Source organism: Eschrichtius robustus, chromosome 3 (assembly GCF_028021215.1).
Source record: "Eschrichtius robustus isolate mEscRob2 chromosome 3, mEscRob2.pri, whole genome shotgun sequence".
Classification (NCBI taxonomy): Eukaryota; Metazoa; Chordata; class Mammalia; order Artiodactyla; family Eschrichtiidae; genus Eschrichtius; species Eschrichtius robustus.
This window is the reverse complement of record NC_090826.1, coordinates 152,926,429-152,942,880: the sequence shown is the minus strand read 5'-3', so window position 1 is coordinate 152,942,880 and position 16,452 is coordinate 152,926,429. Positions and strand designations below refer to the sequence as shown.

The 16,452-nt window shown below is 52.1% G+C and overlaps 1 protein-coding gene across 4 annotated transcripts in view; it reads right to left on the bottom strand.

The window, feature by feature from the left end:
- Positions 1 to 828: 828 nt before the first annotated feature.
- Positions 829 to 16,452, bottom strand: part of PLXNA2 (plexin A2) — a 227,872-nt gene continuing 212,248 nt past the window's right edge. For all 4 annotated transcript variants that reach the window (XM_068541516.1, XM_068541514.1, XM_068541513.1 and 1 more), the window contains exons 22-32: positions 16,122 to 16,390; positions 14,132 to 14,198; positions 13,772 to 13,918; positions 12,979 to 13,138; positions 12,524 to 12,627; positions 8,303 to 8,402; positions 7,135 to 7,325; positions 5,591 to 5,760; positions 2,862 to 3,074; positions 2,035 to 2,185; positions 829 to 1,344 (exon numbers count right to left, since the gene is read on the bottom strand). In XM_068541516.1, coding sequence (XP_068397617.1) covers positions 1,249 to 1,344; positions 2,035 to 2,185; positions 2,862 to 3,074; positions 5,591 to 5,760; positions 7,135 to 7,325; positions 8,303 to 8,402; positions 12,524 to 12,627; positions 12,979 to 13,138; positions 13,772 to 13,918; positions 14,132 to 14,198; positions 16,122 to 16,390 — 1,668 coding nt within the window. In that variant the 3' untranslated portion in view covers positions 829 to 1,248. The remainder of the gene's footprint in view (positions 1,345 to 2,034; positions 2,186 to 2,861; positions 3,075 to 5,590; positions 5,761 to 7,134; positions 7,326 to 8,302; positions 8,403 to 12,523; positions 12,628 to 12,978; positions 13,139 to 13,771; positions 13,919 to 14,131; positions 14,199 to 16,121; positions 16,391 to 16,452) is intronic.

Here is a 16,452-nt window from a genome sequence, read left to right as displayed (position 1 = left end):
AACAATAAATACTGCAGCTTCCTGAACCTATGCTCTTCAAGTATTGCTTGCTGTAAACAGTGTTTGATTTTTGTTTTCTTTTTAATTGCAAGAAACCACTGGCGGATTGGAGCAGAATCCAAAGCCAAACACCCATATCCCCAGGTCAGCTCCCAAATGCAATCTCCTGGAGGCCTGGCCCACGCGCCTCCAAGGCCTTTCGCCAGGGTGCCTGGTTTATGACAGTGACGGATGTAAGGCAGAGCTGCCCAGCACCCTCAGGGAGGCCAGGCCTCTGGTCTGGGAGAGGCCCACCTCTCCCCCACTTCTGGTAGTCACTTTAGGGAAACCCAAAGGAAAAGTACCAAAGTCAGCTCCTCATTTGTTGAGGTTTGGGATTAAATAAAACAAAACAACCAAACAGTAGCAAAAAGCATTGGTACTCTACAGACACATATGTCCGCTGGAGATGAGAATACACAGGTGTGCGTATGTAAAGCTGTTTCCAGTCAGCCAGGTGGAGCCGCTCCATGGCTGTGCCATTTGTGCAAAGGCTAGTCCTTCCCCACCTCTCACGGCTGCCGGGATAATTTCAGGTTTCACTGGCCTCTCTTTTTGCGAAGTGTTTGGTGCCAACTTGTGCTCATTCTTCTCCTCCTCACTTTTTAAAAAAAAACATTTCCAAAGGCAAGGAAACAATCATTTTTCCCTCTGCTTTCTCTCAGCATCTCTCTGTAGGCTTTTTCCGGCATTGGGAACCAGGAGTTATACGAGGAAGGAGGGGCAGGGGTAAAAGAAGGAAGGGGGACAGAAATCAGAATTAAACGAAAGTTGGACGGGATGAACAGGGAAGCTTTTTGTTTTGTTTTATTTCTGGTTTTCCTTTTTCTTAAAAAAAATTAAATAAAGTTCTCATTATTTCCCCAATATACATTGAATGAGTTTTCATGCAAAGCAGCAGTCACAGAGGCAGAACCGCGCCCAGTCGTGCCTCTCAGCTTGAAGAGCCACCTTCTCCAGGTCCTGGCGTCCCTCTCGTCCTCGCCGCGGGGGGATGGGGTGGATGACACCCCCGGTCTCTCCCTGCAGGAACAGGCTGTGACGATACTTGGCTGGCGTGGGGAGAGGGGTCCTCCCCTCTCCCCGGGAGGGGGTCTCAGGGGACAGCAAGCGCTGGGGCCTGATCCCCTTCACTTGTCCTTCCTTCTGAGATGCCCAGTGTGACAGCTTTCACGGGTCCCCCTTCCCAGGAACAGGAGGCTCCACCTCTCAGCTCTCAATGGACATGGCGTTTATGAGCTGTTCCACCTTGTATGCCAGCCGCTGTCGCCGGGCCTGCTCGTCCTGCTCGAGGGCCCCAATGAGCTGAGGAACAAAAGCAAAGGGGGGGCAGACTCAGCACTCAGCATGGAAGAGGCCATTTTCCAGAATCCTATATCCTTCTATCTGCCTTTCCATTCTGCCCTAATGAATATTACCTTAAATAATGTAAATGATTAATTGAATATATGTATGACATACATATGTGTGTGTGTATGTATGTGTGTGTATGTGCATATCTAAAGTATTTAAAACGACATTTAGCATATAGCAAGTGCTATGTGTTAGCTATTATTATTACTATGATTACATTCAGGTACAATGCTAATGCATGACTTGTGAATTCTCTGGAGCTGTCCTCTTCAGGATCTAGTTGTGCCCACCTGTCTGTCTGAAATGTAACTGACAGCATCTGCCCAACTGCAAAGAATAGTCTGATTCATTGTTTAAGAATGGATGAAATTAATCGTACACTTTGAACTGAAAAACAATTACATTATTAAATAAAAGTGTTATGTATTGCATGAACAATGAAGGCAAGACAATGGAAGGTGTAAGAAAACACCGAATGAATCAGGAGAGGATAGGCTGCCTTCTAAAAGCATGGTGATGACTTTTTGACTCCGTGAATGTGTTTTCTGAATTACCCTCCGTTGCTGTTATTTAAGGATGGAGCCCTGCTTTTTGTTTAACCTGCTTTTCCCCGAGTGCGTCCTTCCCGGGGCCCTGACTCACCTCTTCGCTGTACTTGCTGACGTAGGAGTAGATCTCATTGAGGGCACTCAGCATGTTGAACTCCACGGCGTGCAGGCGGGATTGCTCGGCGAGGTAGGCGTTCATGTCCTGGTCGCTGATGGCGGGGAGCTTGGCGATGTCTGCGTAGTATCTGCCAGAGAGAGGACAGGATCCTTGGTGGGGACTCAGCAAATACTGCCTATACCTACCCTGGTCCCAGAACCCTTGAGAGCACAGTTGTCCCCATAGTTGCTCCTGCTTCCCTACTTCTCTTCTCACGAAGCTTCCTCTGGCCTCTTCCCTCTAGCTGAGGTTGGGGCCTGGAGGATGGTTTTCCCTAAGGTTGGGACCTGGAGACTGGTTTTCCCTAACTACTAACTCTCCAGGGTAGTTAAAAGCCCAGACTCTGACCAGACTCCTTGTATTCAAATTCCAGCTCTGCTACCTGCTAGCTGTGTGACCTTGGGTAAGTTACTTTGCCTCTCTGTGCTTCAGTTTCCTCATCAGTAAAATGGGGATGATAATAATACCTACTTTACAACTCTGCTGGATATTTTAGTGAGGTGATACATACAACATCTTTATCACAGTGCTGGGTGCTTAGCATGTGCTCAATAAATGGTAATTAGAATGCTAATGATCTGACTTGAAGGGTACAAAGCTTCCCTTTCTTCCCCCAGCAGGAACTTTGGACAAGAGAGAAAAAGGTGAGCACGAGGTCCCGAAGGCACCACAAACATGGTTTTGAGTCCTTGGTCAGTGAAGCCCAGAGGAGGGAACGCAGCAGGCATTCAGGGCCACGGGCGTGTCCTGAGGGTGCTACTGACCTTTCCACCCAGCTCTTGTAGCTGGGGATGTCCTTGGCATAGAGCAGCTTGTTGGAAGGGGAGTCCTTGCCCAGCCGGTGCTCTGATGTTGAGCAAGAGTCCATGAAGGTCTGGGCCACCACAGAGAGGCAGGCGTCCGTGATGCTGCCCTTGTGGATGTCAAATACAAACTGGGGGTTCTTGATCACGTTCACCCAGAAGCGCAGAGGGAGGCTGTAGGAAATAGCAGAGCAGAGTCTGAGGGCTGCACCTTGGCCGTGCCCCATGCTGTCCACTAACATTCCTCCCTCCCCCACAAATGCCAAATTCTCTCTCGAAGGGCAAGAGAATGAAGTCACAGAAAACTGGTCCAGCCAGGGCTGCCAATTTAGGCTAAGCTGTTACTGATGCTGGGAGAAAAGGAGAGGCACTATTGTGCCCTAATGGGGTGCTGACCCTGTTCTCTAACAACTGAGAGGTGGGCGTGGGTGGCTTCATTCCCTCCTGGAGGTCTTTTCCAAAGGCCTCTGTGTCCCCAGGGAAGCCCAAGTAACAGAGGGCTGCACAGTTTTCTCAGAGCTTCAAACAAAGCCCCCAGGCTCCCAGAGTCCCTTCTCAATGCCTGTGGCCATTGTCCAGAAGGATGCAGTGGCAGCCCCAGCACGGGCTCCGAGTGGGCACAAAGGGCGCCACCTGTGCTCCCCACCCAGCCAGGCTGCCCAGCCACTTCCCAGGGCTGGCCCGGCCTGGCTGGGCTGAGGAATGGGCTCCCCTGGGGGCAGCTCTTTCACGACTCTCCCCGGGGCTTTCTCAGATCTGGTCAGGGGCAGAGGAAGAAGAGGAGGCCATGTTGGCACACTGGGAATGACTCACTAGGACTCCGAGTTTTTCCCACCCCAAGAGGAACTGATCAGTCGTTCAGAGAGTTCTTTCTGCAACTTGGGAATTTATAATCGGAGGAGAATGCTTTTTCTCTGCTCCTTAGGCCGTAAGGAGGATAAGCCCATTTACTCCCCTTCAAAACCAGAACAGCTGCTGTTTCTGCCGCCTTTTCCAACTTGGCCCTCTCCTCCAGCTGCCTGCGGGCCCTTAACTCTTTTGGCTCCTCTGTGGAATGAGCCCTGTCCCCGGCTTGTCCTTCGGGCCTGAGATGTTTCAGCCACCCAACCTACCTCCCCTCTCTCCTTCATTTTCTCTTGATTCTCCTGGACCCCAAGCTTTCCCAAATGTCTCAGTTCATGCCAAGTCTTGGGAAAGATCAGCTGTGCCCACTCCAAGTCCTTCCATTATGATTTCTGCTTATCTTTCCAAATGCAACGGGATCACTCACTTTCCTTAACCTGGAGGGAGTGGCCTGGGCTGAGAGGTGACTCCTCTCTTCTACCTACCCTTCCCCCGGCAGCTTTGGAAGCTTCTAATAGTCTTTCCTTGGACATTAGGGACCTGTGGTCTGGCTAAGGGGACTCTCCCCACCACAACTCCAGGGCAGAGCATTTTTATGACTTGGGCCTGGCCAGAAACAGAAGGCACAGAGATGGGGATAATCCAGAACTTTCTCTTGATTTCCTTGAAATTGCCACTCCCAGCGCTGGACTGAGGATCCGCCAAAGCAAAGGGAACAGCCCCGGCCCCGGCCCTGGGAATGCAGGTGGAAGGCCTGTCCCAGTGACGTGCACTGGAGGCTCCTCACGCCACAACCACCAGAGCCTCTTTATTTCACCCCACTGTGATCAAAGCTGCAGAATTTGGAGGGCTTGGCAACCACAACACCCCGGAAAGGAAGGAATACATGGGGTTTGGGGTTGGCTTTTTCCAAAGTGTTTTGCTGGTTGCTAGGACTTTTGATTCCCAAATAACAGCCGGGGCCCATCTGTGCCGGCTCTGTTTTCTGAGGAGATGGCTGACTCCAGACAGCTGTGTGGGCTGCCTGCCCAACCCAGATGCCTGGACCTCCCCTCTCCCCTCTCTGTGCTCTTTCCTGAAGGAAGGTTTTTACTCCAGCTCTTGGCCAGGCCCTTTGTGACCTGAAAGTCAGTCTTCAGTGTGGTCTGTGGTCCAGGTTCAAAACCCAGGAGAGAAAAGTCTTGCGCGAAGAGCCCGCAGGAACTGTTTCTCCCACTGCTGGGTTTGGCTGCAGAGGTTACCTTAGGGGAGACAGTCACGCCTGCAGGACGTCCTGCCTGCTGCTTCCTGAAAGCCATGGCGCCGGGGTAATCGCTTGGCCTTAAGGGATCACGTTTGCAATGACAACCTCGTAGTTGGTGGGCTCAAGTCTACAGCAGGTGCAAGCTCTCTCCCAGCACTGGCCAACTTCCCCAGGGTCTAAGTTTAATTCAGGGCTTCCCCATTTCAGGAAGTGCCTTAGATTCTGCCGTGCTCAGAACGCCCCACAACGCCTGTCTGTGAAGCTCTGCTGCTAGGTCTCAGACGTGGCTCTTTGTGTAGGTTCCTCCAGCTCCCTTTCCTAAGAACCAGGAGTTAGGGAGGAGGAGGCACGTCCTGGAGAAGGGTCTCAGCCTGAAGGGGCAGAGCTCAAGGGTGCGTCTGTCCTGGTGCCAGGCTCTATGCCCGGCAGGGCCCACTTGGCGCCTGGGGACCACGTCTGCTCTGCGGAGCATATGTTTGTCCCAGGAGCCTTGGATTACTCAGCCACAGCAGAGAACAGGCTCCGCCCATCTCCCTGGTCCTCACCCCCCGCAGCTTGCAACCTCGCCCGGCTGCAGCTCTCCCTGGGCTCCCCAGGGGGTTACCAGTTGCTCTTCCAGGTGTGCCGCACATCTGTGTCGTGGATGCTGTGTCTGTCGGCCTGCTCATCCAGGAAATCAAACATGTACTTGATGGCCAGGGGGAGAGCGCTGCCCCGGTGCACGGTGCTGAACAAGGTCTCAAACAAGTCATCCACGAACTTCTGCAGGGTGCCCTGGCGGAGGGGTGGTGGGAAAGTATGAGGTGGGGGAGGGGGACGGGCAGCAGGCGGGCAGACCAGATGGTGCCTTGGACCGATCCTGCCTTGGAAATTTGTCTGCAACGCCAGGCTGTGCAGAGAGTGCGGTGGGAGTGGGGGTGGGGGGGGGATGTTGGGAGGTGGGAAGGACTGAATGGGCTGCAGATTCCTGGCAAGAACCCCCTCCAAACTGCGGCCACATGCCACATTTCTGCTTGTGTCCATGGCAGGTGGGTGTGGGCGTGCGGAGTCTGACTGAAGACAGCAAGTGCTCTGAGCCCAGGCTTCCCACGGGGAATGAAGGGCACAGGCTGGTACTAGAGGGTGTCTAAAGAACAAGACAGAGGGCCGGACCTTTCCAGCGGGAGCAGGGCAGGACTGCAGAGGGTCTCATGGGAAGGTGTGAAGGGCTCACCATGTTAGTGGCCGGGGATAAGTGGTGTCTGGAGTGGGGACTGGGTGAAGGGTCCAGATCCAAGAACACTGAGACACAGCCTTGATCACAGGGCCTTGGAGGGTACCTGGGGCAGGGACAAGGCTGGGCCTGGGGCCCACAGTTTGCACATTCAAAAAACACCTCTGAAGGTCAGGAAAATGTCCAACCTTTTGGTGTCTCTTTGTTGGTCACTTTTTAGCATATTAGGCAAAGCAAAATTTGAGACACGTGGTCTGATGGCGTACTTCTGAGGCACGTCAGGGAGCAAGTCTGAGATGCCACTGTATTAGAATTTCAGCCGCATTTTTGTAGGGTCAGTGGGGGACAGTCCTGGCAAATACGGGCTGTATGATTGCTATGCATATAGGCAAACTTTTCTCTACTAGGGAGGCTAGAAGACAGCTTTAGATCATAGCTTCCAGCACTTCCGCTGCCTCGCTTCCATCAGCATTTGGGGGTAGATGAGATGGGACGGGGAAGGGGAAGCCTTCTCTTGGATACCAGAAGGACCAGGCCTTCACGCTTTTCCTCCCACTGTGGCCAGAAACTAGGTAGAAAAGGCACTGATGGAGGAAGCTGGCATATCTGTCCATCTAATACCAATAAAAAACCCCAATGATTTCCTAAGGGGTGTAGGGGCCCGAGGTGAGAGTGTCGATCCTCTGAGGAGTAATGGCGGTCCTACAGAGTGAGCTAGGAGGAAAGATGTCATTGTGATTTTTGCCAAAGGGTAGAGAGCAGCAGTGGACTGATCTCCTGGGAAGCCTGCCCCAGACCTGGACCTGCTTGTCCAAATGCGTTACCTTGAAGGACAGGCTCCATGATGTCCTTCCGATGTTGTGAGCTGGGCGGGGGGTAGGACACACCTCTGTGAGGAGCCTTCCCTGGGCTGGGCAGGGCAGGGCAGGAATTACCTTGGTGGCCAATAGCCGGGTCAGGTAGATCTCGGACACCATTTTGCTGCCCCGGTCACCTTCCTTCTGGTCCCCATGGTCGTGGTTCTTCACCAGATGCCACACCTTGACGCCACTCTCCAGGTCTGGGGTGATCATGGGGGCCCGAGACCGCAGGCTGTCGGGACTGCCTGTGTACCTGAAGGAGGAGTCTGAGGAGAAGGGGGCAGTGGAGGCCTGTGAGCAACTAATTGCATCATCCTGGCTTGAAGAATCCTTCTAGAATCCCTGCCCACCTGCTGCACTCACTCAGAATAAACCAGTTTCAATTGGAAGGGGACCCTTGGGGTTTCATATTTGGTGGGTTATTTTATCGATCCTTGGTTGGCATGAGAACAGCCTGAAACCTTTTTGTAAAAAGAGGACCTAGAAATTCTGTGAGCTGGAGTGGCCCTTGGGAATTTGGGAGTCCCTCATTCCCTGATGCTTCCAGCAAAGAACAATCAATAGGTAAAATGTCAACCAGATATTCTCATAGGGGCTTTAATAAAAGTCTGGATACGAAGGGCTGTGAGTGGAAATGCTCCCTCTTGGGAGTTGATGGGTTCCTTCTTACTTGGGGCCCAGAATATAGAGTTGCCTGAGCCCCTTTTGGAGCTGCCAGCTTCAGTCCTGAGGTGTCCTTTAGCTGGACAGCCCAAAGCCTAGTGCTATACAGAACCAGAGGAAACACAGTCAGAGAGAGTGAAACACCACAACCTCATTGCCCAGAGGGCACTGGGGGCCCTAGCTCTCCTCAGGGGTGGAAGGGCTAGGATGGCCAATTGATTGCCCAAATTGGGACATGACTGAGAGCTAAAGGGGGCACTGTTAATAATTCAGTCGGGACAATAAGCATAAACTGGGACTGGGTTATGTGAACCTCCCATCCAAGAGCCTCCTTGGGTCTGGGCCCTTCAAACTCCTTCATCAGACCTGGGCTATCAAAGGAAAGGTGCCGGATACCACCTGCTGCCACAGCTCTGCGGAGACAGGCTGCTCCGAGGATGACTGGTCCAGGGAGAAAGGGAAGCCTTTGACTGCAGGCTGGCAGCAGCACGGAGCTCCTGCTGTCAGAAGGGACGGTGAGTAGCCCCCGGGGGTCACAGAAGACTCCACTGGCTGCCCAGGCTACCTTTCTGGTCCTCACCGTATCTGCTGATGGACGTCCGGGTGATGCTGGCAGAGGCAGGGATGTTGTAGGAGGAGGTCTGTTTGGGGACCAGAGCCACCACCGATCTGTCTGATACCTGAGAAAGGTATGAGAGATACAGTTCAGGTGAATGTTGGTATCTTGGGGAATAAAATTGTCAAGTACTTCTAGAGAGTTATGGAATAGGTTTAGGTAGAGCGTAAGGAGATCAGGAATGCTAGAAATAACAATTCCTGCTTTTCAATATGGTAGCTAGTTGCCACCTGTGGCTATTGGGCTCTTGCAATCCAATCAGTCCAAAGGGAGATGCCCTGTAAGTGTCTGAGCTCAGGTACGCTATAAATGTACAATACACACTGGATTTCAATGACTTAGGATGAATAAAAGTATACAAACTGTCTCATTAATAATGTTTATATTGATTACATATTTAAATGACAATTATTTTAGATCAGTTGTGTTAAATAAAACATTAACATGACATTTATCTGCTTATTTTTACTTTTTAAATGTGACTAGTAAAAAATGTAAAGTTATACGTGTGGCTTGCATTGTATTTCTATTAGAGGGAGCATAGCCCAGCCTGCCTTGAGCTTTGTGAGTTACATACAACTATCCCCACTTTAGAGATGAGGAACTGAAGCATTGAGAAGCTAAACAACACCTTCAAGTTCGCACACCTAACACATGATAGAGCCAAAATTTGTCGTCCGGATTGTCAGGCTCCAGAGCACATGCTCTCCTCATTGCATCCTAATTTGGGATTTTATTTCAAGACACACTGGTCTGAAGCCCATTTTCCCTTTTGGTTCTGATTTCTTTCTGGCCTGGGTCCTATAATGGCCCAGTCACCTTGAGAGGCTTCACCAGAAGGCAGCTGCTCTTGGGGAGTCAGCGAGAAAGAAGGTGTCTTGCCTGTCCTCTGTGAGGGTGCCCAGCTCAGCACCCAGCCTGAAGGGAAAGGGCTGACAAACGAGGAGCCATACTGAGGACATTTGGGGGCATTTTGATTTAAGGTTACCTTCCATCCAATAAAAACGGAGAATCCCCAGAATGGTGGCGATCCAATTAAACCCCGAACGCAGAGGGAATAAAACAGCTATAATAATGTTATGGGCCATAAAACATTCCTATTAAACCATTTTTTACTTTAACAATTTTTATGAACTTTATAAGTTTGATTTATGGCTGCACCAGTCATAAAACCATCTTTCTGGGTCTTAAATTGTCAGTCCCTCTCTCCCACCAAAAAAAAAATTAAATGTTGGGAAGTCAAACTATAAGTGAACATTAGTGCTAACGAGATTCCCTGATAGCCAGTTTTAGTAGTGGTGTTTAATTTCACCCTCCCTATAAATCTGCGGGAACCCAGGAAGTTTTTAAAAATCTCTTTGTTAATTAAGATTATGCAGATTTTTCTCCTGTTGGGGCTCCAAAGACCTTTGACTCCTGGGAGGGTAACAAGAGGTCGATGCTTTGACTTGATGGCATAAAGCTGCAGGGTCCAGGACTCTTCACAGTTGTCTGGAAGATGCCAATGCGTAGTTACTTCCCAGCTGGGGCAGCTCCCCAGACTGCAGGCAGCTTGCACCCTCAGCACTAGGTCTGAAAAGGAGGGGGAACTCTCCACCTAGGACTCTCAGGAACTCTCTTTGCAATTGAAATGATACACGAAAGCCTGGCAGGAGCAAGGGTTTATTCTCCCAGGGAGAACAGATTATGTTATCATTTATGGCTTGTTGTCACCTAAAGGGAGATTCACAAGGTGACTGGAATGACCACAGTTCAACTGAATTCCAGGTCTCATCACTAAATCTCCCTTGTCCTTAGTCTCCAGTCTTTCTCTTGACCAACAGGTGATGCAGCCCGTGGTCAAGATGCCTGGCTGGGTCTGACCTTGCCTCTGCACTTACTAGCTACATGATTTCAGGAAAGTCACTTAGCCTCTCTGTGCCTCAGTTGTCTCATTTGTCAAAGGGGATAATAATCGTGTCTAGGTTTGTTGCGAGGATTAAAGGCATTAGGACACGTAGAGGCTGGGAGCAGTGCCTGGTGCCCAGTGACACTCAGTAAATGCTGGTATTACTGTTGCTATTATGGACATCATCATCATCATCATCATTGTCTCCCAAAGGGAAGAATAACCCCTCTTGTCCCCTGTCACTCAGGGCTAGCGTGTGGGAAGAGCCTTGCACAAAGTAAAGCTCGGTAAATATTTGAGGAATGAATGAATACATGAATGATAAATGACATCGGGGAATTCAAAGTGCTTTGTAAGATGAGCACTGTAAGAACAGAATATTCCATTCTCCTGATTGGGAGTCATAGGACAGACGGCCCAGTAACAAGCATTAGGGCACCAAAGACAGAGAAGAGCGGCCCCATTCCTGCCCTGGAGAAACTTACAATTTGGGGGCATAATGCTCATTTCTTTTGCACTTTCTTCTTCGGTTCCAACTGGTTCATTAAAACTGTTCTACGAAGCCCAGTGTGAAGTGGGGTTGGGGGCTGGGGTGGAATCAACAGAGTGATTATAGCTACTATGGAGTGGTATATACATCCTGGTATACCTCACCTGTGGTTTCTAATACTTCCAACCACCTTCACAATTTGGGGTCATAGCTCCATTTACTGATGAGGAGCCCAAGGTTTAGGGAGATTAAAGTCACATCACCAGCGAGTGGGGAAGCAGGGGTTTAAATAGAGCTCACAAATCCTTTTCTCTTCCCACTACACCACACTTACTCCATTTAGGGAGGGGGTCCAGGCAGAGTGTCAGCATGGGAAATGCAGGCCAGTAAGGGGGATGGAGCCTGGAAGGGAGCATTTTGGGTTTTCCCCAGTGCCCCTCTCTTTCGTCTGTGCCCCAAGAGGCTCCCAGGCAGGTCCTGCTGGCTGTTAGGACCCCCAGCCTCCTGGTCGTTGGTAACTCAGTGCTTAAGAACCCAGCCTGGGCTTCCCTGGTGGCTCAGTGGTTAAGAATCCGCCTGCCAATGCAGGGGACACGGGTTCAAGCCCTGGTCCGGGAAGATCCCACATGCCGCAGAGTAACTAAGCCCGTGTGCCACAACTACTTAGCCTGCGCTCTAGAGCCCGCGAGGCACAACTACTGAGCCCACGCGCCACAACTATTGAAGCCCGCGCACCTAGAGCCCGTGCTCCGCAACGAGAGGCCACCGCAATGAGAAGCCCGTGCACCACAACGGAGAGTAGCCCTTGCTCCCTGCAACTAGAGAAAGCCCGCGCGCAGCAACGAAGACCCAACACAGCCAAAAATAAATAAATAAATAAATAAATAAATAAATAAATAAATAAATAAATAAATAAATCTATTTAAAAAAAAAAAAAAAGAATCCAGCCTGCCAGCCCCTCTGCACCCTCCCCGTGTGAGGCAGGGACAGAGGATGATGTTATTAATCAGGCAATCCCACAGGGTCCTGCTGCCCAAGGCGCTTCCTCTGGTTGGTTTAATTTCCCTCACTGTCTCTCATCTCCAGCTTCTATTTTAGTATGTTTTTCGAATCCCAACCAGCCTACCTGTGCTTAATCTTACAGAGACCCCCAGCTGTGGGTGGTTACCATGAGAAGCAAGGGGGGTGAGAGTAGATACCTCTCGGGATCTTTTGTTCTTTTGCTGAGATTTTTTTTTTTTTTGACTGTTCCATTCAATGCGTCTGCCGGTGTGCTAAACACTCTACCTACTATACTCAATCTATTCCTCACAACTTTATGGGGCAGGGATCACCATTAACTCCATTTTACAGATGAGAATGAGAGCTTAAGCAACTTCCCCAGGGACACCAGCTAGTAAGCGGCAGAATATAAGACCCAAGTCCCTGCTTCATTGCAGGTGAGACGTGTTAAGCCTCATTAAGAAAGCAAAGAGAAAGCAGCAGAAGACTATGCAGCTGTCTGTGAAAGATGCCATTTTTCTGAAGGCGAAGAGCTACACTCTGTACAGGATAGGAATGTCCAGCCCAACCCCACACCAGTTCAGTCAGTATCTCAGGGTGAGTCTGGACACTCATGTTTTCGACAGCTTCCCCCAGTAATTCTAATCGGCAGCTGTGGCTGAGAATCACTGCTCTAGACTCAGGGAGGAGGTGGAGAGGGGAGATAAGAAAACCCTTTTAGGCCTTTGAGGGCCTTAGAGCAAACCTTAGAAGGAGGGGGCATTCTGGGAGGGCAGGGATCCCTGACGCAAAGCCCTGCCCTCACCTGATAGTGCATCAGCGTGTTGAGCCGCTTCCAGTCACCCTCGATCTTGGTGGTGATGTCCTCGTCCTGCAGCACGACCCGGGCAATCCGGCCTTGACGCCACTCTGGGTGGAGGGGTGGTGCAGGAGCAGTGTGAGGGGCGGGGGCCGGGACCGCCCAGTCGTGCCGTCCTCTAGGGGCCTGGCAACCCCGGCTCCCTCAAGCTGGTGCAATGACAGTGTTTCAGGTGTCTGGGGCTCCGGGGGGGCCAACACTGGCAAAAGCATGGGCCTCCCCAGAGGTGGCCACATCTGAGTGGGCAGTGTTTCAGGCAAACATTTCACCTGGCCCCTCACCTGGACGGCACCCAGGCCCCGACGAGGGGCTGTCTGCGGGGCAGGGTTTCCCACCCCACCCCCCATAGCCCAAATGCCCTCCTGGAAGTTGCCCTCTCACTCCAAGGCCAGGTTTCCTACCCAAGTCCATGTCAACAGCCCTCGGCCGCTGGGAGTAGGGCACGTTCTTGTAGACAGCATCGAGAATCTTCTCTTTGACCTGCGTGATGGTGTCACAGTTTAACACCTTCACTGGGATCTCCGGACTGTTCTCGTTGTCAGGGTTGACGCAGTTCAGGATCTACAGGTGGCGATAGAAGGGGAGCAGGATGCGAGTTGAAGGAGCCATTTGGGGGAGAGGGAGTGAGGCCCTGGAGCCTTCTCTTACCCAGGCTCCCCCTCCTCACAGGAGAAACGGGTGTCCCTCTGTCTGTGTCTCAGTTTCTCTCACCTTCCAGCCATCTGCCAATGACAGCTTGAGTCCTTCTGCCCACCTCTCTTTCTCAGAGAACCAGGACTCTACTTTCTAGCCCCTGATGGCTTAGGGAAGGCTGTCATCCTGGGTGGAGACGTCCTGGGGGATTCGGGGTGGCTCCAGGTGTTTCAAGGGCTGGCCTCCCACTTCCCCGAAACCTCTATATTAGAAATCAGCAGACTTCTTCCCTGTAATGCTAATTTCCCCATAGCTAATGCTGAGTGATCCAGGGTAAATGCAGGCAATGCAGGCTCTTTAGGCCCACCCAATGAGATAGGGGAGGAGGGGCCCAGGCCTGTGTGTCTGCCCTTGGGACACTTGGCATGCCCCCTGGACTGGCCCCCAGGCCGGCCTCCCAGCCTCTTTATTGACCCCTCAAACTGGCTTTGTGGTGAGAAGGCAGAGCACGGATCAGAGGCAGGAGGTCCGTGCTGTCCCCTGGGCTTCCTGCCTCCTCACCAGGGTCTTGTACTCGATCTGCTGCCGGATGAGCTTGTCCTCGCTCAGGGAGTAGCGGGCCTCGCCTGTGATGGCATCGATGGGGCCCTTCTCCATCTGCTGCTTGATGGCGCAGTACAGCATGAAGAGCGGCTCCCCCGCACACTCCTGTGGGCAGAGGCTGGGCGTGGGTGGCGGGGTACCAGCCTCCTTCCCTCCCTCTCCTGACCCTATTTCTAGGCCCGCTTGGCTTTGGGGCACCCAGCCAGGTAGGTTTCTGTTCCTAAGAGGGGTCCCCATGCAGCCCTGATGGCCAGGCTCAGAGGGGCAGCCCCCCATCTTGCTCTCAACTCCCAGTTCCTGTCTCACTCCCAGTCTCACCTTCAGGAACTTGTGCAGCAGGAAGGCAAACCAATTGGTCAGCATCTTCTCAGCCACGGACTCTGTCCTGGGGAGGCAGAAGGGATGAAGGGCAGTCCTTTATGGAGGGGTCTCGGGGCGGGGGTGTGCCTAGCTTGTTGTGTGGACCAGGGTTCAAGAGAACAAGGGCATGAAAGAACACAGTGCTGGGGGCCAGGACACTGTGTTCTGTCCCAACTCTACCAATAATGAGAAGTGAGACCTTGGGCTAGAGGCTTCTTTCTGGACCTCAATTTCCTGCAAAAATGGAGTGGTACTATGAGTCTGCAGACACAGGGACCAAGAATACCATCCTCTTACCCTCTTCCAGCCTCAGGGTGATGGAGTTTCTCTGTCCCTTTGGGATTTCCTGCATACCTGAATACTTTATTTGCATGTCCAGAAGGTCCCTGGTACCTTCCCCTCCAAACAGAGTCAGACTGCCTGGGTTCAAATCCTGACTCTGCTGCGTACTGGCCTGTGTGATCTTGAGTAAGTCATTTCCTCTCTCTGGGTTCAGTTTCCCCATCTCTAAATGGGGATGATGATAATAATAATAATAATAACCATCATCATCATCATCATCTATCCCACAGGGTTGTTGTCAAGGTTGAATGAGTTAATATATGTAAAGTGCTAAGAATAGTGCATATACCTGCTCGCTGACATCACTGCTGTCCTGCGGGGTCGTGGATCCCAGCCCCTCAGGTAAAGAGCAGTGTGTGCAAGTGTTTAGCTGACAGGGGATCTGCCTCTGTAAGCACCGCCCCTTTGTCCTGCCCCACCCCCATCATCCCAGGCTGCAGATCTGGGGACCTGCGAAGGAACGAAGCGGCTGTGACAGACCCTCAGTGATGGGGATGCCGGAGGGGTATTTTAACTCGCTGCACGTGGTGCAACTTATACCCTCTGGTTGCAGTAAATCCCAGGCATTTGCCAGGGCTGCTCAGCAATGGGGGCCTGGGAGAGAGAGACAATGGCAGAAGAAATTGTGGCTTTCTCCCTGGCCCCTCCCAGCACCTTCTCCCTGCATTGTGCCTGAGATTAGCTCTAATTTAAATACAGCAGTTCTTAATGAGAGTTTCTAATGCTCAGATTGGCAGAATGGGGGCTCTGTACTCATAAAACAAAGCCATTCTTTCTCCCTCCTCACCCCACATGGGGTCTGGAAGCCTGAGACCTTGCAAGGAGAAGGCTACCGAGAAGGCAGTGAAATGGAGGTGGCACATTCCAAGCCCTGCTGCCAGCTGAGCTCCAAAGCTGTGCTGGGCTCCCCAGGGCCCCCAGAGAGGGTAGGCTCGGGGATGGATGCCAAGGTCTCTGACCCTCTTCCCTGCCAGGAAAATGGCAACCGAGGAGGGTGTGGTGGTGGATGCTGGTGATTCAGATCCAGGAAACTGGGCACTGATGGGACAGGCCACACCATATCTCCAGCCAGGTGCTGTCCAACAGAGATCCTGCTGTGATGGGAATGGCCTCTATCTGCGCTTCCAATATGGTGGCCACTGAGCACTTGGGATGCAGTTAGTGCAATAGAGGAACTGAATTTTAAATTTTCATTTTAATTAATGGTCACATGTGCTACTGTGTTGGACAGTGAAACTCAGGATGCATGGGGAGGGAGACTTCAAGACAGGTATTATTAGTGTCATTTTGTTCACGAGGAAACTAAACAGCAGAGAGGCCACATCACTGGCCCAAGATCACACGACTAGCAGGTAGCAGAGCCGGGGTTCAAGCTCAGATGCTCTGGGGCCTGTGCGCCTGCATCACGCTCAGCACCTGCAGACACGGCACAGCCACCCGGACTGAAGGAAGATGAGACTCTGCACTGGGAGCTGCGGGGACACAGGCCTTCCTGGGGAGGGGCGCCTTCTCGTGGGACCCACACTAACCAGCCTTGCCCCCCATCCCCCACCCCCCACACGACGTCCCTGTTCAGATGCCTCCCCGCCCCTGGCGCAGGTCAGACCTCCGGAGAAGCAGCTTGGGGTGGTTCTTGTTCTCCAGGTTCTTATCGATGAGGTCGGAGAGCAGCTGCTTGAGGACGTCGGTGGCGTACTCCAGGCGGCCCTGCAGGCCGGTCATGATGAGCGAGGCCACGTTGCCGCGGTCCCGCATGGAGAAGCTGCGCTGCAGCTCCAGGGTGCGGATGAAGGTCAGCAGGAACACCTTGTTGTTGATGAGCTGGGCAAAGAGCTTCAGGGCCTTCTCCACGTGCTGCTGCCCATTGCCCTGCACCTGGGACGGATGTGATGGGCGTGGCCTCAGAGGACGAGCTTCCGGCTCTCCGTGAGGGTGTT